The 19,752-nt window shown below is 37.3% G+C and overlaps 1 protein-coding gene across 1 annotated transcript in view; it reads left to right on the forward strand.

Moving 5' to 3' along the window:
* Nucleotides 1-1,547: 1,547 nt before the first annotated feature.
* Nucleotides 1,548-19,752, forward strand: part of LOC104489865 (putative E3 ubiquitin-protein ligase UNKL) — a gene marked incomplete at its 3' end in the record, with an annotated part of 30,980 nt that continues 12,775 nt past the window's right edge. The window contains exons 1-6 of the mRNA XM_010132072.1: nucleotides 1,548-1,626; nucleotides 6,826-6,976; nucleotides 9,833-9,966; nucleotides 11,833-11,968; nucleotides 12,708-12,825; nucleotides 16,817-16,901. Coding sequence (XP_010130374.1) covers nucleotides 1,548-1,626; nucleotides 6,826-6,976; nucleotides 9,833-9,966; nucleotides 11,833-11,968; nucleotides 12,708-12,825; nucleotides 16,817-16,901 — 703 coding nt within the window. The remainder of the gene's footprint in view (nucleotides 1,627-6,825; nucleotides 6,977-9,832; nucleotides 9,967-11,832; nucleotides 11,969-12,707; nucleotides 12,826-16,816; nucleotides 16,902-19,752) is intronic.

Here is a 19,752-nt window from a genome sequence, read left to right on the forward strand (position 1 = left end):
GACCTGCCGGCATCCGGAGCTGCGCAGCATCTTCTCGGATGAAGATTCCGAGACCGCCCTCCAGTCTATGACAGCAGTGCTTCCACTTCTCTTAAGCGTGGTGTAGCCAGCCTCAGCCCTTGGGACGTTTCTGTGACAGTTTTCTTCAGACCTTCCCGTACTTAAAGACAGCTCCCATGTGCTCGCCATCTTCTCTGCAAGCCTATCCGTTTTCTTCTGATAGGGTCCATAAAGTCCCAGCAGCCCTCTAGCACTATCGACAGCCCGTGTCATGTAGAACCATGTGGTCCTCAGAAACGCAGAATAATTTACCACTTAGATGTGGCATTTCTTCCCTCCCATCCCGCATATCCTCGCTTCTGTAATGTTGCATTTCCAGCACTCTCAGAAAGACCGCAAGAATGTGACCACGTACCGAGATACTGCTGCAGTCCCTACCACCCAAAAATTCTATTCCTTTTTTTTGTTTCTTTCTCTCCACAATCCTGTATAGAGACTCTTCTCTAGGCTGAAAGACTTGTTTCCTAACTCTTGAGTCATTATGTCCCCCATGTGGTAATGTAAGCAACTGAGAACGAGAAGGTGTCCTTTAATCCTTTCTAATTCTTTTTTCCCCCTATGTATTCAATTCCCCTGTAGCCTGTTGCGCATCCTTTTAGAGACCTCTGGGAACTCTAAGGTTCTTCTGCAAAAGTCCCCATATACCCCTTCCTCTCAAATAGTCTGTAACTTCAGTGATGTAACGAACTTGCAAAATTGGCTAATAGATGTATAAACTGAGACAGGAAGAAGTGCTGTCTTAATCTCCTTTGACAAACGTCACAGTAGTGACCAGTCTGGCAAGACCTGACTGACTCAACACAAACCTGTCACTAAAACAAGTTTGCTGAAGTGCTGTCATAGCCCCTGATAACCTTCTTAAAGCTCTCTTAACCCTCTAGCTTTCTCTGTAGTGTGTCCACATTCTGGGAATGCTGTGATTAATGTTTAAATTAGATGTAGTATTTAGCTAAAATAGCCTTTGTAAGACTGTTTTGTGTGGTAGCAAGCAATATGAATGCTCTTTCAAGTAACTTTTTGGATTGATAATCTCTGTTTGGTGGTTACTTAGGATAATACTCTAAATACTGTGCTTTTAAAATTAATTTATTTATTTGATTTTAGTTTAGTTACAAAATACAGTATACTTTGCCAGGTAATCCACTGTATTTTATTAGTTATGCATCTGTCATAAAAAATGAAGTCACTTGTGTTCAACAGCTAAACAGTAAATTGTGCATAGGAACTAAAACTGTATGCAGGTACATTTGTACAATTTTTCATGGGCTGTATGCACTGAACTGTCAAGTGCCCTGTTAATACTGTAAAAATGTGCCTCCAATAAGATAAACTTGTAACACAGTTTAATTTTTTTAGGTATCTAAAGGAATTTAGGACAGAGCAGTGCCCCCTATTTTTGCAGCACAAGTGTACCCAGCACAGACCATTTACCTGTTTTCATTGGCATTTCCTAAATCAGCGTCGTCGTAGACCTATACGAAGGCGTGATGGGACTTTTAACTACAGTCCAGATGTTTATTGTACAAAATATGATGAGACTACAGGAATCTGCCCAGATGGAGATGAGTAAGTGATTTCTTTCAGTCCTAGGTGTTTATAGTAGTATCAGTGGCATTAAGGAAAGATGCTAATTTCTCCTGAGCGAAAATGACCACTAGAATCCTGTTTATTTGAAAACAGATTTCTGTAAGCAATTTGTCGATTTTTAGGCACATGTATTTTTCTATAAGCATGTATTCTCTAGGCGATCATAGAGTTAGAACTATGATTTTGCATTATGACGAGCTTTAAAGTGTAACATAAGAAGTGGGTTTCTGCTAGTTTGTTTTTGCACACTGGTGCTAGTATTGTTGCGATCATAGAGTTAGAACTATGATTTTGCATTATGACGAGCTTTAAAGTGTAACATAAGAAGTGGGTTTCTGCTAGTTTGTTTTTGCACACTGGTGCTAGTATTGCTGCCCCTTTTTTTTTTTTTCAGTTGCGTCTTGTTTTTCTCCTGACAACTTTGACATTGACCAGTAGGTGCAAACCCTACTGTATAGAGATGGCTTCAAGATTTTAAACTTACATAGATTTTCTGAAGGATGATGGAATCAAATGACTGTTTTGTGATGTTCCGCTGAGAAAAAGCTGTTAGTTGTCTGGCTAGCCCCTTAGTGTTTGTATTTCCGTGGACACGTGTCTGTTCAAGGTAAAGGCTACAGAGGGTCGTCGGTGAACTTGGGACGGGTGTGGTATGGCAGGCAGGCAGGCAGATGTAGAGGGGCCGGGTATATTGTGGTCATATGTCAGAGAAGCTACCTTCATTTGCAGTGATGGAAGCAAGGAGGGACTTCTGAAAAAAAAAAAAAAATTACAGGGGAACAGCCGGGAAATACACAGTTATGCTGGCCACCTGTTTTAAAAAATGAGAATTAATTATTTTGGTTACTGTAGCGTATAGCAGCACTTGTCATGGATCGGGTGTGTTACAGGCTGTAGTCACAGAAGAAATAGATGGATTTCTTTTCCATGATGAGATAAGAGAAGGTAAACAGGAAAAATGCACTTGGCAGTATGACAAGATTGAGTACTGTGCCTAAACAACATAAAGAGGAAAAAATGTCTCTGAGGGATGATTTAAAAGAGAACAATTAATTACCTTTTCAGGTGTTTGTAAATCACTCCTGCCAATCTTGGGGCAGCATGTGCAGTTCCTCTTTGAAAATCAACAAACGAGGATGATGGATGCTCATGTCATGAATTGGCTGGGGACAAGAGTTGACCTTTCATTACTGACTCATAGATACTGATTCTAAAGGAGGAAAAGGGAAGAAATGTTTTAAAAGGATATTAACTGTGCAAAACTGAATTGTCAGAAGCAACTAAGAGAAGATACTTCACTAACTGAGATGTAAGATGGAAACATTTTTGCCGCAGCTGGGTTGGAGAGGTTGTCCTCTACAGTGGCAGAAGATTACTCCTTTGGTACGAGCCTAAATGATAAACAGGGTGATTATATTGTGAGGCATAATGGAAGTGCAGGGGACTTAGCAGAATTAAGACTAGTAGTGAGATTCATACCTCTGTTCTAGCATGTCGTGCTTACAGTTTGAATTGAATGGATAGGTAGAGGAGTTTTCAGCAAAGAGGTGGTGGCTTTCAAGTTTTTGTTTTGCCCATGTGTAGGATAAGAGCAGCGAACCAGGGCTGGAGACCTGTGAGACCCCTCACCAGAAGTGTAAGAAAATGTTGAAGTTGAAAGACTGAGAGGAAAATGTGAATGTAACTGAATTCCCATAAACAAAGGAGAACAATGTTTCAAGGGGAGAAAAATTTAGTAAAAATTTAAATTAAAAAAGCAGGCGATAAATTAAGAAAAGTAAGAAAGACAGATGGGAGTAGAGAAAAAGGAATATGTTTTCTTTGACTCAGTTGTCTAAGGTAAGACTATTTGAGACATTTGAGAGAGAAGTTTCAGGTGAACTGTGGAGGCCTTATTTTAGATCTGATCCTGAGAACTGGTGGCTAGAAATGGCAGTCAACTATTGTAAGTTGATAGCTGATTGAAATTAAGGTAGAAAAGAAAAGGCATACGGGGCCAAATAATTGGGAAAGGCAAGAGAAGTAGAAGGTCGCTTTCTTCAAGACAGACACCGCCAGAGCCTGTCTGTAGTGACAGGAGAAAACAATGGAGGAAAACAACAGCATTTCCGAGGAGGTGCTTACGGTGTGTGCGGCAGCATCCAGTGAGTTTCAGAACTCAGCAAAATAGGGGTTTTTTTTGACCCTGTTTTGTCTTCTGCCTAAAATTTAGCTGTTTATTTGGAGCAACTTCAAATTCTTGTAGAAATGGATTGTAATGAATAGTGCCAGGACACCTTCGTTTTGAGCTATCTGTGACAACGTACTGGAACTTTTTTGGCTTTTATCTATGTCTCTGTTTCTCTGTTCTGCTCATCTGCATGCATGGTCGGTTTAATGTGATTTGTGAGTTGATAACTAGCAAGAAGGGTAGAGTAACGACATCCGTAATCATTTTCAGGACCACACTTTCAAGAGAGTTAAAGTAGAAATCATTGGTTTCACCTAGGCTTCACTGAGTTATTTCTTTCCAAAGTTCAACTTGGAAAGAAAAAAAGCCCTGCATTTTAAAGCTGTTTAGAAAAGGCTAGCAAATTAATGGTAGAAATTAAAACAATCTGTTCTAAGGAAGGGCTTGTGAGAAAGACCAGATTACTTGCACAGTTAGAGACATATATTTGAGCAGTGAATAGTATTCCTCCCAATTTCACAAGTGAGGATAGAAGTGATATCTAATCTGATGTGGTTTTCAACCATTGTAGTCAACTTCTGTCAGATTCCAAAAGAGGAGATTATCTGGGATATGTTAGTATCTGTAACATAAGACTACACTAAGGGTGAATGAGTTACAGGAGCCTTCTGCAATTCTACATAGGAGCACTTCAGAAAATCCTAGGAAAAAATGTGTCAGTGCCTCAAGGCTGAACAGAAGTAAAACTCTATAGTTGTTTTCATACACTTAAGAACATCTAGCCTTATCCTTTAAACTGGAACTATTTTGTTGTTAATGGGATATCTTCGGATTGTTTCTGATGTGAATTAAGAAGGAAATGTACGTTTCAGTAATCATTTAACCTTTTATTTTTTTGTGAATGAATATTCTGTTTTGTGGTATACACATCTACTTATTTTGAATACTGTAATGACAGTTTGTGAGATCCAGATACAGAAAACAAAGCTGATTTCAATAGTTAAAAGTTGTGTGTACACTCCAATAGAACTTAAAAATACAGAGTGATGGTCTTTACCAATTCACTTTTATTAAGTTAGGATTCAGTACAGTTATTTTAAGCTGGGAGATGGCTCCAGAAATATGGGCCATGAAATTGATTTGCTATTTTGCCTGGGAACTTTTTTTTTTCTTAGTAAAAAAATTGTTCATAAGGAATATGTGATGTGTGAACAACCTTAGTACTGAACTATGGTACTTAAGAACAAGTTTATCAGTTTGCAGTCATGTAATCTGATGATAATTAAAGTCAGCCCTTTTAAATCAAAATACCAGTCTTGTTCAAAACTGTATATTATAATGGTTTATGCTCCATTAAAATATTTCATTAATGAAGTGAGGGTAAGATCCAACATTCCTCTGGTTCATTGAAGATTGATTGAGTAGGACATCTGTTCTCTGCTTATTCCAGAGCATTGGCTTAGTTTGATGCTTCGTGTGAGTAAGTACTACCTGTCATCTAAAAGCTGCTTTTATTAGAGGACAGCACTAGCGCTGGCAAAAGTGTCTGTCTCTTGTGGGTTTTCTCATTTTTTCGTATCAATCAGAGGGCTGTGTCAGTGCTATTCACACTTCACAGAGAATTTCTCACAGAGTTCAGCTGAGGCACTATAATGGGTCCAACGAAGACTGCATCCTGTCTGTCTTTCCATGTAGCACCAAGGAGTGTGAAAGAACTACTGTGCTCCACCTTACACTGACAAATTGGATTTTGTCAGTGCTCTGAGTTTGGTATACCCAGTCTTCCCACTAACTCATTCCCTTGGGATTTAAAGAGATAGGTACAAATCACTAGCTGCAGCCCATTTATCTTGCTTAACAGAATGCTGGTTTTAAATTCCTACGAGGAAGCAACTTGATTTTCAGAAATCATGAACAGTATCAATTCCCAGGAGACAGCACAAGCTGCATGTGGTTAACACAGCGGGAAAAATGTATGATTTCGATGTAAATATATAAAACCAGACTTGTGAATGTTTGCAAACAATCGCTTCATGTAGTTTCTAAACAACCTTTTTACAATATAGTAAATAAAGCTTCAGCCAGCATAAATTCTTCTGAGTGTTAAAGTCTGTTTAGTGGTTTGCTATTCTCCCTCCATTCAAAGTAAAATATTTCTGTGGGACTTTTCATTTTTTGTTCTGTATCACTCTGTAAGCTTTTGGGTGCAGTTTCTTTTTACTTTGGGATGGAGAAAAGTAGTTTTTGGAGATTAGTGTTTTCTTAAAAGCAGCAGAGACCAAAATTAATTACACCAAAATAAACTCAGAGAGAAAAGACATCCCTGTGTATATATTTTTGTGAAGTTTTAAAAATTTGTTTAGTGTTGGTAGTTGGAATTGTAACCCGCATGTGATGCTAGCCATTTTAAAATACAGACCATAATTCACAGTTGTGTCTGAAAAATGGTTAGTATACATACAGAGATAGATGGCTGATGTAAAAATTGTTCTCTTCCTTTTAAAAGAAGAGCCATTTTAGATTTCCCCTGAGACTGTTCAGTAAGTTCCATGTCTAGAAGGAGCAGTCAGGAAAAAAAAAAATCACCATGTTTCAGTACACCTTGATTTTAGATGATGAAAACATTAAAAAAAAAAAAAAATCTTGTACGTCTTAGTGTAGAAGTTATTTGGGCTTGTATCAGTATGGGAGATGTCATTCCTTAGCTCAGATGATGGTGTTGCTTACAGAGGTGCTTACTAGATTTGTTAATAATATCTTTGTGATATAAATCTTGCTATAAATTCTTATAACTTTGACAGAGACTAAGAAATAGATTAATCTTTTTTTTATTTGCAAGCTAATCTGTGATAGTGGTTTGTTTGGGGCAGCGTTTGCTTGGCAAAATTACTTGTTATGAGTTAGCAAGAGATATAATTCAGAATTAAATTACTAAAAATGAAACTCCAACAATGCCCTAACTTTTCCCTTTCTGTTATGTAGTTGCCCTTACCTGCATCGAACAACAGGCGATACAGAAAGGAAGTATCACCTCAGATATTACAAGACTGGAACATGCATTCATGAAACAGATGCCCGGGGTCACTGTGTGAAGAATGGAAGTCACTGTGCCTTTGCTCATGGTCCACATGATCTTAGACCACCAGTATATGATATAAGGTAGTCTTGTTTCAAATTCTTCAGCCTAGCTAGCAGGAAATACCATGTGTCTGTTATCACCATGTACCAGAAAATGCAGTATGCTTTGCATGAAGAATATACTTGCTTCTCTAAACATAAGAATAGAAGTCACTGTGCATCACAATAGCACACTGGGAAATAAAAACGCTACGGTGATGTAACTTGCAATTTCAAGAGCCACATATGTAATTCTTAGGACTGATAAAAGACCAGATACTCTGCCTTTTGTCATTAGTGCCTTGTAAATTTGTATGTGTTTTGTACATTCACAAATATATGATTTTGTTAAGCTGTCTTTCAGGTTCTCAGCTTGTATGTTTGACATTTAGCCTACTGATGTTGTGGGGTTTTTAAATTATGTTGTATTTTTTCATGTATGAGTATGATATTTCTGCCTCTCTAGTGTATAATCAAGTTATTGTTGGAAGAAGGTGCTTTGTGAATCAGGGTAGTGGTAGGTATGAGTTTTAGCTGTGGCCAAAGCTGGACGATAAACGTGTTGTTGGGAGGTACTATAAAGGGGTGGAAGGGGAGCTCTTGCTACAGAAATTGGTCTGTATAAACTCAGTAGGAAAGGATACCAATTCCTAGACAGCTTTGAAGCCTTGGATGGTATCAAAGTATCTCTCACTGGACACTGGAAGACCATTCCAGGGAAATATCACTATACGCTTGCCCTATTCTTATACTCTTCCCTAGGCATCTGCTATTGGCCACTGTTGGAGACAGGATTCCAGGCTAGCTGAACCTTTGATCTGAGCTGGTATGGCTGCTATCTTACATTCTTACCTTTATTATCCCTTGTTCCCAACCATCTGTTGGGAGATGGTAACTCTTCCTTCACAATAATTTTAGTAAAGTTAGTGCCTTTTCAGTAATTTCACAATTATTTAAATTCATATTTTGCTACAGAATTCACTGCTGCATTGCCTGTTTAGTTATATATAGCTTTTCTTTCCAGGAGACTTTCTTTAATTAGCTAGCTGATGCTTCTTCTGCCAGACATCTCTCCATTTTCTTTTTCTTCTTTTTTAACTTTCCTCATTTAGCGTATGCAGCATGATGCCATGTCAGTCTGAATACAGAATGCTTAGTATCTTTGTTATCTTTTGTATTGTACTGGAATGAGAAACCAGTGTATAGCAAGACCAAAACTAAGCTCCGTTCTCTAAATGTCTTTTAATATGTTACATGATTGTTTACTGGTGATGGGCTACGTATAGAGCATCAGGAGGAGCTGAAGCCGTTTGTGGTAGGAGACTCTGTTTAACGGCTTGAACACACAAGTAGGCTGCCTCAAACTTCTTTAGAGTTCGTGAAGAACAGTTGTGTGCCATTGCTACTCCTGTTTTCAGGCATCCAGCATTCAGAAGGAAGTCCCAACAATCAGGTGTTATTTTTTCTTTGATGGTCTATTTGCTCCATGATGGACACAGATATTAGGGTTTCATCGTTTTAAGTAAAGATGAGAGAAACAACAGTAGATTCACTGATGCAGACTTTCACTTTATTCCCCTTAATAGCTTTGTTCTTCTGCATATCCACCTTAAAGAAAAAAGCACTCTGTAGGAACTATTTGTTTTCCTTGTCATTGCCTGCACCTTTTCTGAATCTGTAAAAGAATATTTTGACTTTGAAAGATTTTTAGACTCGACTTTGGGTCTGTCTTATGTTCCTTTCCCTTTGAGATTGTCTTTCTTGGAGGATACTTAGGGTCAGAGAGGTTACTGAAGTGATATGTAAGTGAATAACATAACTAGTTACATTATAAATGACTGCACCTTTCAAACTCCTCTTCAGAGATCCTGACTTAGGAGTATTTTGGTATAGGAGGTAAGCTCCTTGAATATTTGTGTCTAGAGAAAGTGCCAACTAAAGGTAGAGGCCTTTGCTTTTCATAGAGTTCTCTAGGTCCACCTCTGGTATTTGATTCCTCACCTTGTTGCTCCATTGCTTCAAAGTAGTCTGCCTAATATAATTAAGCTATAGTATCTTTTTCTTTTTTTTTGTTCTTCATCTGTTGTACTGATTTGCCGTTGTTGAATCTCTATACAACTTAATTTTACTGAAAAGGTGTAATAAAATTGTCTCAGATTTTTGGTAGAGGTTTCATACAGCTAATACAAACCTTTTAGTTTGGTGGTAGTCATTGTGATCTTTCAGCAAGCTTGTGGTTGCTTACTTGCAAAGCAGTTGTAAATTCTTGCAGAAGAAATTCCGTTTCCTCATAATGACTGTTGTTTGTTACCAGGTCTCCCAAATGTCTTGACAAACTTTTCTTGCAAAAATCTTACAGTGAGCCAAAAGTACTTTGGCTGCTTTCATGTGATGTAGTGTTCCATAGCTATATTTTGTACCTTCATTCAGTCATAACTTTTCCAAGGCAAAGCGTCTTACGGTGTTTAATTCTTCCTCATAGAGGAGTTATTTCTGATCACCCTTATTGTTCTTTCTATACCTTTTTTTAGTTCTACAATGTCCTATGTGGCAGTGCAATATCAGAAATTAATAGCATATTCAAAATGTGAGCACACCAGCATACAGAGGTACACATGGGCAATGCCAGCATTCCTTCATTGTTCCCTTTTATTTGTATGACATGGTTGTTCCTTACAATTATTTACCAGCTTCTATCCAAGTAATGGTTTGAAACACAGCAAATTTATATCTATATCTAGATATATAGATATATATAGAGAGATATATAATACAGGCTTGTTAAAAGCCAGAATAAATGACAGAATTTTGGTATGCTTGGACAGGTTTATGCCTGTGACAGATAGGGTTACTGTAGTTATCCGGTTTATGAGTCTTACTTTCTTTTCCCCCTTCCAGAGAACTTCAGGCACAGGAAACCTTACAAAATGGCCAGCTAGGATGCGGTGAAGGCATTCCAGATCTGCAACCAGGAATTTTAGCAAGCCAGGCAATGATTGAGAAGATCCTTAGTGAAGATCCAAGATGGCAGGGTAACGTTACCCTGTCTCCTTTCTCTTTATTGATATTTGATCCAATTTGTTGGTCCTGGGTCTTCATATGGGAGAAGTTCAAAAGCCTTTTTAAGCAGAATAAAGAATTGGTTTATATACGTAATAAGGATATTTGTGAACAAATTGTTCTGTCCATCACATCAGATCGCCTTTTGAAAATATTTAATAGTTTACAAGTGTTGGTAATCTGTGTCAATTGAATAACTGGTCTTAAAAGTCAGTAGGAACTCTTTCTTGTGCTAGGTAGTAGTAATGATTAGAGTTATCAGACTGTTACTCTTTGCTGAATTTGACTAACAGGAATGAGGTAGAATATTAAACAGAAAATTGGAGCAGGATATTAAAATACAAGAATGTCTTGAAAGCATTGTATTAGAGCTCTTAAAGTAAATCTAATCACCGTAGTTTTCTTAAGGCTTTCAAAGTTGGTTCTCATGTTCCTCATTTGGACTTGCTTATTTCGTAGCCAAAGTTGTTAGTATCAATTGGATATTGTTAGAGCTTTTTCCCAAATGTCACTTTAGAAAAGACTGCTGGGTGCAATTAATGTGGCTAAACAAAATTAATGTGGCTACAGTAGCACAGAAAGAGGTCACATGAAGATGCTGTCTGTAAATGGTTGGAACTCAACCTATAGTAGATTTACAAAATATAGAGGGTACAAGTATCATACAATTATCTCCCCTTGATTCCCTTAACCATTTAAGCACTAGTGATGTGTCGAGCTTTATTGTCAGCACTAGGTCAAAAAATGTTGGAAGTTTGATGTAAAAAGACAGCAAAATTGACCAACTGCAAAGACTTCTATTGCATTCCTTGCATTGTGACTGGTCTGTGTTATAAGAAGTAGTATGTCTTCTGACCATCCCTGTAAATATGGTGAGATTGCACATAGTTTCTGGGGATTGAAAATCATACAACTAGTGATTTCAGCCTTATTTTCGTAAGCCTTTGGTGAAACTATTGAAAAGGCTTCAAGAAAGAATAGACTCTGTGTGATATTCTGATTAATAATCTTTGCTATTTGAAAGTACATCATTAATGACTCTGAGAATATTTCTTCAGCTAGTTTTCCACAAATCCTAGAGGAGTCTTGTAGTATTGTACAGTTTGTTTTTGAGAACATCTCAGGCTAAAAGGTCTGCTGAAGTCAAGATACATGACATTAACTGCTTCTGTTTTACCTACATCCATTTTCTTTAGGAAGAACATTGGTTTGGCATGAGCTGCTTTTCACTAACCCATGCTTGCTGTTAGCTAAATTGTACATGCCAATTTTTTTACTTGCTCCATTGTTTTTCTGAATTTTTCTGTTTCTAGACAAAACCTTGTTTGTCATCTCCTAGTTCCTCCTTCCAGGAGTCAGATATAGAGACAGAGGCACAGGTAGAGAAGAGGCTGTAGAATTTGTCCAGAAAGGTTTTTCTGGACAGCCTTAGCATGAAAGCAGTTTTGGTGAAATAAGGACAGCCAATACTGAACTTAAGAGTTTTTAGTATTTATATCTTACTAAAATGAATGATGTATTTTCAGGTACTCGTTTTCATCATGTTAAATGTATGTAATGAGAATTTCCAGATAGTTTCTCTACCAATAGATTGGTAGTGCTCTGTTTGATTACTTTATTGTAATGTTGCTATTGAATATAAAAGCAATGATGATTGCTTTGCATAAAATGTGTTAGACTTCTATTTAAAAAAATGCTGTAGTCAAATTTTACAAGAATAGAGAGGTCTGTGAATCACAATTTTTTTACAAAAAGCAGTGTGATACCTAAGCTCACTAAAGACACTCTGAATGCAAAAATAAGTTGTTTATTTCTCTTAATTGTTGACCTGTTTACAGATAAAAATTTTGTATTAGCTGGCTACAAGACAGAACAATGTACCAAGCCACCCAGACTCTGCCGCCAGGGTTATGCATGTCCACACTATCACAATAGTCGAGATAGAAGACGAAATCCCAGAAAATTCAAATACAGGTACATGAATATATATTAAGATAGACTTTTTGGTAAGTCAGACAGTTGTTAATGGGCTGATCTGTTTGGGTTCTTCTATAATGCAATCGGATATTCCTAATGGAATAAAAACACGTCTTTCCCAATAGCCTTGCTAAATTTGTTTTTTGGAAGAAAGGCTTCTGTTCAGAATGATCAAACCGTTCTGAAGACAAAAACTGAAGCTACAACGGAAATACTCCTCTTTCTTGTGAAGAATGAAAATTTCTGTAATTCTTAGCAAAAATCGGAGTCAATAGGTCAAACCTTCTTTGTTATGAAAAGATAAATCATAATGTCTATCTGTTTTTCTGGTTTTGTTCTATAATTTTCCATTTTTGACCAATATTTTTAGGACTAGAATTTAATGCATCTCCTCTCTTGCTTTTCATCATTACATCATTTATCATTACATCATTTTACAACATTCTCATACACTCTGGTTTCTTCATTGGTTTTAGTGATGTTCTGTGCAGTGATACAAGGTTTAGAATTGATGGGCTTTGCTTGGCAGTCTTAGGACTGTGAATAAATGTCTTTAGACAGAAGACAGATAGAATCTTACTAGCTCATCTTTCTGTCAAAGAATTTCCAAAAAGTCAGAGTCTTTCAGAGTTTGCAATGTTACAGGTCCCAGAATCTAACATTCTGAGGTTTAGAGAGAAATTGTTTGAGAATTCTGCTAGGAAGTAGATACATCTGGACATCACTTTTTTTCTAGATCCACTCCTTGCCCAAATGTAAAACATGCTGATGAATGGGGTGAACCGTCAAGGTGTGAAAGCGGGGATAGCTGTCAGTATTGTCATTCTCGTACAGAGCAGCAGTTTCATCCTGAGGTAAGAACTATGTCTCTACTTATTTTTAGAGATTTCAAATTTAATATGGGATTGATTATCAATTAAGGGTGTTATTTATGAAAAAAAGTATTTCTTTCACCACTTACAGTTGTTGAAGAATTTGCTAAGAAATAGCTATTTGTACTGCTGTGGTTTTCACTTATTGGCACTTTTATTGTACTGCTTATGAAAAATTAATTAATATTCTCTGGATTGGGGCATAAATGAATGTGATCACTTTTCTGCCTGATTTCTTGGATTGTTAATGAAGTCATAGTAGTAATTGCTAATCAATAACTTGGGACAAATTTTTGTTTTAAGCATGATTAAAAAAACTTTATTGCAATAATTAAGGGAAAATGAATAGACATGGAAAGAGCAGAAAAATCTCCTAGTAGCTGAAGTAAGACGCTCCAGAAAAACAAGGTGGTTTTAGATTCCTCTCTAGAGAAAGTCATTGTAACTCTGTTGAATACTTGATTTTAACCACGCTGTGTCATATGCAGTTGGCTTAGATTTAATTCTTATGCAACACTATGAAAATATTAAATGTGTCGGTTAATAGAAACAAACATGATACTGGAAAGATATGTTATACTAGAAGCTGCCCATTCAACATTGCGTATCGGTTTTTATTTTGAGACCTTTAAATGGACGTGAAGAATTCACAGCAGGATGTAATTTCTTGCATTAGAGAATTCAGTAGTTAGTGAGGTATAAGCAAAGACCATTTAAACAATTGCTAATTTCTCTTTCAATTACGAAGATTATTGAAGGCATCTCAAGACCATACTGGGAAAGGAATTCTTAGCATACTGACTCCAGGATTGTTGGAAGCTTTGTATCATACATTACCTATCATAAGCTGAACAGCCGTATCTTCATACTAAATAGGTGTCAGCATTCTCTGCTCTTGAGATGCTGCTCCAGAATTTCACTGTCCTGATTTCTAGAGATTTTACAGTCCAGATTTATTTCAGATCATCTAATTTCTTCTGCATCATATTTCAGCTCTTTCCTGTAGTAAAGATGTCTTCCTGCTTAATATTGCTACCATACTTTTATTTATGACAAAGCTATGACTGAAACCGCTAAAGTAAGTGTCATGGGTTAGAGCTGGGCTAGTAATGCTACTGATTTTGTCTGCCATCTTCCTTCCTGCTAACATCCATTGTCATTTCTCCATTAGTCAATTTAACAGCAGATATGTAACATAGGTAAGAGTCGTGCTCTTTATTATCTTAATGAATCTTACCACATTAATTTACTGAAGTCATTACTTGAATGATCGCATTTCTGTTTTAGAGAAGGACCTTTGATTTATCAGTTATATGGTGAGTCTGCCTTGATGTGTCTTTGCCAAATGTACCTTTAATTTTATCACATTTCTTTTTGTCTTTAATCTAAATGCAGACAGACAGAATAATTAGTGGGCATGCATTGGCCTGAATTAGCTACTTTTGCTTTGCTCAACCGCATGTGACCTACACTTCATATACTTCAGTTAATAGTGCTACCTCTGACATGATGGCTTTATTAAAACTACTTGCTAACTGCAACTGTCTTATTTGCCAGTTTTTAAAAAATTCTGATGTAACAATTAACTAATTCGCTTCCCGTTCCTGAACTAATGGTGATTTGCTTTCAGCTTAAACCAGGAAGTTTAGCTCAAACCGGTACACTTACACATAAGCTGTAGTCACCTCAGTCTTTGTCTACTTGTTTCCATTAGCTGTGCTGCCTTTGTTGTGGAGGTGCACATAATTCCTACTGATAATCCAGGCAGTTTGTTGGGCATAGTGTTATCACCTCACCTAATTTTAGGTCTAGTATTTAATTTAAGGAGTTTTCATTCAGCATCATACCTTGTGATCCTTTCCCTGCTTTGCTCTAGCTCTTGACTGTTCATTCAGTTGTGTGGTTAGAATGTAAATTCCATACAGCTTTTGTTCCTCTGACCTAAGGATTCAAAGCACTCATTTTGTTCAGTTCATAATGAAATTCAGTCTATTTAATGGTGGTAATCAGTTGTTGTCATTTCTCATCTACTTACTTGATGTCAGTCACATTAATTCAACCTTTTTTATGTCCTCTAAGTTGAATTAATGCTCACTTTACTTGACATTATCTTCTGTTATGGGATGTTTTCATGTACTCGTTCTTTACCAAAGTCAGATAAAGAATGTTGTCATTGCCTCTTGGCTTGGTGACTATTTTTTGAAGAAACTTCTTTGTTATCACATTCAGGAATAGCTTGATTCTGCTATTAATACGTAGCAGCGATGTTCTTGTCTGTAGCTGGGAGGTTACTCTTCCATGATGATTTAGTTCTTTGAGTTTGCTGTGTGTCTTGTAGTATCAGTATGTCTAGATGATGTGGCCACCTCTACAGTCGGTTTGAGGTGCAAGCTCTTCCCCAGTCGTATATTGACATTATCTACCTTGTCACTTCTTCCTGTATCTACAGCATTTACCAGAAGGCACTCCTTACTATCTGGGCAGCTCATAGGATCAAGAAAGCTATTTTTTTTGGCTAGAACCTCAGTCTAAGACCAAACTGCCAGTTACATTATTTGTTGAAGCCATTTGGAACTCATCATTGGGGGTTTATATTTAACAAATCAGCAGATAACAGGAAAGAAAGGAGATGGGCCCAGCTTCATTTCCTAGTTCGGGTGTGGTCTCCACAAATTACTCTTTTGGTTTTTTGCTGTATCTGTGATAGCTCCCAGTGAAACTGGTGGAAAGATCAATCACACTGGTTTGTTAAGTGTGTCATTTGGGTGACTGCTTGCCTGCAGCATGGACGTTTTGTTGCTCTTTCAGTATTCAAGGAAAAATAAATTATTTGTAGAATGATAAGCATCAGTAATAATTTTGTGAGTTAGCACGTTACTGTAGTTTCTTGGATGATCTTTGGGTTATGCATGAACTAGTAGCAACTGAATTTTCATCATCAATTCAAAATCACTTATGAGAGGGGTATTTATCTAAGATGCTTAAAACAGCTCTAAAATAAAGAGCTTACAGAACTGGTTGCTGCTTTTTTTCAACACATTGTTTCATTTTTCGTGTTTGCTGTAAGGCTGGAGTCCAAAGTAAACATTTTTATCACAACATATGCGAAAGTACCAAATAAGTGGGACTATGAAGTAAGAATTATTACTTGCCAAGCCATGAATTGTTCAACTGACACTGAAAGCCAAAGACCACAGTACCAAGGTTTGGGGAAGCAAAAAGATCCCTCTGCTATCTGCCCCAGACTTGCAAATCACCAGAAGTAATTTCCTAAAGAACCTATGTGCTTTTAAATAGGTTCTTAATGTCGTTCTAATATGACAGTACGTCAGCCCTTCTGCCCAGCTCTGTGGGTCCTTCTGTGATGCAAAGATCAAGATCCTGGTAGAGCAATAAACTCAGTCAGGATGTTCCTAGCAACTTCTGTAATCACTATTGTAACGAACCGTCAGTAGTACTCCAGTTTGCACACACCCAGTCAGGTTAGAGAAAGACGTTTGAATGTTAGGATGATTTGGATATTAGAACTGTCCTAAGAAGGACAGCTTGTGTGGAAAAAAGCGTACTAGTTGGGTTTCTTTTTTCTCCAGCTGTGCAAGCTGTTGTATGACATACATCATTTCTCCTGCAAGATTTTTTAAGTGTTGGTAAATGACTTCGAAAATTTTATTCCCAAAGTTTGCCTTGTTTCTATACAACGTGGAAGACCAAAGAAGTTTAACCACTGCTTTTCTGAAATATTGTTACTTACTACTTATTATACAGAAGAGGGTTAAGATTCTCTTGTCTCAGGTTTGCTTTTCTTAAAATTCTGCTCTTCTGTGTGATTTTTGAAAATGATCATAAGAACTGGACTTTCTGAGAAAACTGTGTAATACTATTTTCATTTCAAGATTTTAAAATTTTTTAAACTATTATGTCCTTACATAACAAATATGCTTATGATTGATAACCATCCTTCTGTTTTGTTTAGATATATAAATCTACAAAGTGCAATGACATGCGCCAAACAGGTTACTGCCCACGGGGTCCGTTTTGTGCATTTGCACATGTTGAAAGTAAGTAAGAGAACTGTTATTTTATATTAGTGTTCATAAAAGTGAATAGTTTCTAAGCATCAGTAACAGAAGTGACAACATCATGAATTTTAATGCATAAATGGCATTTGATATCACTTGTTTTTAGAAATTTATTCCATGTTTTCTAGTTTTGCACATTGCTCTACACGAGCTTGCTGCATTTGCATCACATTTGCATCAGCAGTAAAACAGTGCTTTTCTTTACAAATACAGGTTGTCCCTGTAACTTTTGAAGCTTGATTTAGCAATTTTCTACACGCACATTTGACTTGTTAAAATAGATTAGCTGTCATATTGAAATGTATAGTAAACTTCTCAGGTAAAAGTTGAACATCCTTGCAAGTATTTTCAAAACTAGGGCCTTAGCTAAACTGGAAAAGAACACAGAGAAAATTATGTCATCTGTCCTCTTTCCTCCATAGCCCATTTACATCTTCACTCAAACTGCTACATACAGAAAAAGGGAAGAGGGACCGTTTTTTGTCGAAGAGAGTGCTCAATTCTTCAGTATGCATCTACACAGATTAATTCTGGTTATGCATCACCAGACTCTTCTTAATCGTAGTACCAACTTAGGTTACCCTTACACTCTTCCTGCACTCCAGAATATGAAGTGTGCAGTTGCTGCAACACGTATTCATGCCGCCTTTTCGGTTGTGATGCAAGGCAGAACTTGAAGCATTTTTATGTAACTGGTTTCTTAGAGGTGATAAATTTTCTTTTTTGGTTACACAGTTTTTTCTTGATTATGTAATCAGTAAAACCTCACATTCGTTCTTAAAAAAAAGAAAAAGAAGTCTGTTCCTATCTTACTTTTTGCCTCCTGCTTCTAGAGCTGGAAAGAGGGAAGAGAGACTACTGATTTTGGAAAGCTCCAAATTCCTGCAGTTCAGTAGTATTTATCTTATGATTCTCTAATGATAAGTGCACTCTGTCAAACCTATCTAGGCAAATGTGATGTTCTATACAACCATTTATTGTGTCACTTGCTTACCTGAAAGACTTCTAGAGAATAGAGTCATTCTTGCTGACCACAGCTCTCGTTTCTGAGAATCTGTGGTATGGTCAACTTGTCTTTTAACTTCGGTGGGATTTTCCTTCTCCGTGGTTTTGTTACTGAAAGAAGAGGAAAGATAAATAACCTCCTGTATTTATTTCAAGAAACCCATTATTCTAAGACTTAGCAATTATTCAAAACATCATGGCAATGAAGTCAATATTGATTTTTCCTCACATAAAAAGTAGCTCACTGCCTTTGCTTTTGTATCGGTGGGACTATCTCCCAAATTGAGTCTTTCACTGTTTGCCAGTGTTGGCCAGTTGGCAAGTTTCTTTGACTCAGGAGAGTCTGAAAATACACGTTTTGTTACACAAGTAATTTATGGCACTGGGTTTACTATCCTGTTTATCTGATACTAGTTTTTCCTTTCCTGAACAGCTGAAAGAGTATGATTTTAACAAATCACTGCATACATGCAGCATAATTGTGACATGCTGCAAAACTCCTGTGGGAGAAGATTACATTTTCTCTGTTTGCTTCCTTAGAGCATACTGAATGCTGCCTCCTTTCTTGCCTCTCCAGCGTGGAGAGTGTACAGGATGAACTCAGCAGAGCACTTAGAGATGGAAGTTCTTTAGAGACCCCATCATGACCTATTTCTGTGTGTTGATCAGTGGTAGTCCACTTGATGATTCCTGTGAGAGGAATCATTCTTGCAGGAAGCTGTCAGTGACAATAAACAAGAATTCTATCTCTAAGGAGCAGTTAAGCATTGCCCTGGCTAAAGATAAAGAGTGCTGAAGGAAAATGAAAATTTAACAATTTGCTGATGTTACTGACCCTAAGAGATTCCTATCTAATCTGTTGCTAATCCTTCTACCCCAGCCCCGTTCTTTCTTCTACTCTGTAGGATGAATTCTTGTACTCTCTAAAGATCTCCAGAACTCTTGAGAGAATTCCTGAGACTTAGACGCTGAATGAGAAACAGCAGCTTAATTTTCTCCACATAGCTGCATTAGACAGAATTTTATATTCATCAGAAGAGACTTACATGGCTCAACCAGCGTGCTCTGGAACTCTTTGGCTTGCATCATCTGGAAGGAAGAGTGTATAAGCAGGAAACCTTGACAGATGGATTTGAAATCTTGTAATAGTATCCACCCCTGTTTCTGGTAGTCTGAATGGTCCATCAGAAGTTAAATGTTTGATTGCTATCAGCAAGAGTGCCTTTGGCAACATCTTTAAGCAGCTCTGACATTTTGCCTCCTATGTCTGTAGAATAAAATAATTTCCCACGTTAGGGGAGGGGAAAGAATGGTGTCAGAGCTGTGGATCTGTATGTATGAAAAGCCTGAGTCTTTTTTCATGAATCTCTTTGAATCACAGATTATGGGTGTTCTCCATCTAATTTAATCGAAGCCCTAGCTATCTGGAAAGGGTAGAGGAAGACTTCCCACCATTCATACATGTATCTCAGTAATTTTTATCATTGTATGTGAAGTAATTTGCAGAAGCACACGTTCTTTATCATAGCATTCCTGGTCTTCCTTCAATGACTTCCTTGGAATCAGCTTACCATTTTTTCGCTTTTTTCCCTCCTTTGTGAAGATCATGAGGAGTATTACCATTCCTCCAAGACTGCTTTTTCCCTTGAAGACCTGGGTGCAGACAATATTGTCTTATAAATGTCACTCATTGCTTTTTCCCCCACTGGCTGAAGCCCTAGGTCTCATGTAATCTCAAAGGTAATTTGCGGTGACAGGAGGGAGGGCACCTGAGCCTGAAAATTAGGGAAGTAGTGGGATCTGACATATCTCCCTGACACTCTTT

Source organism: Buceros rhinoceros, unplaced genomic scaffold (genome assembly GCF_000710305.1).
Source record: "Buceros rhinoceros silvestris isolate BGI_N320 unplaced genomic scaffold, ASM71030v1 scaffold18062, whole genome shotgun sequence".
NCBI classification, from domain to species: domain Eukaryota; kingdom Metazoa; phylum Chordata; class Aves; order Bucerotiformes; family Bucerotidae; genus Buceros; species Buceros rhinoceros.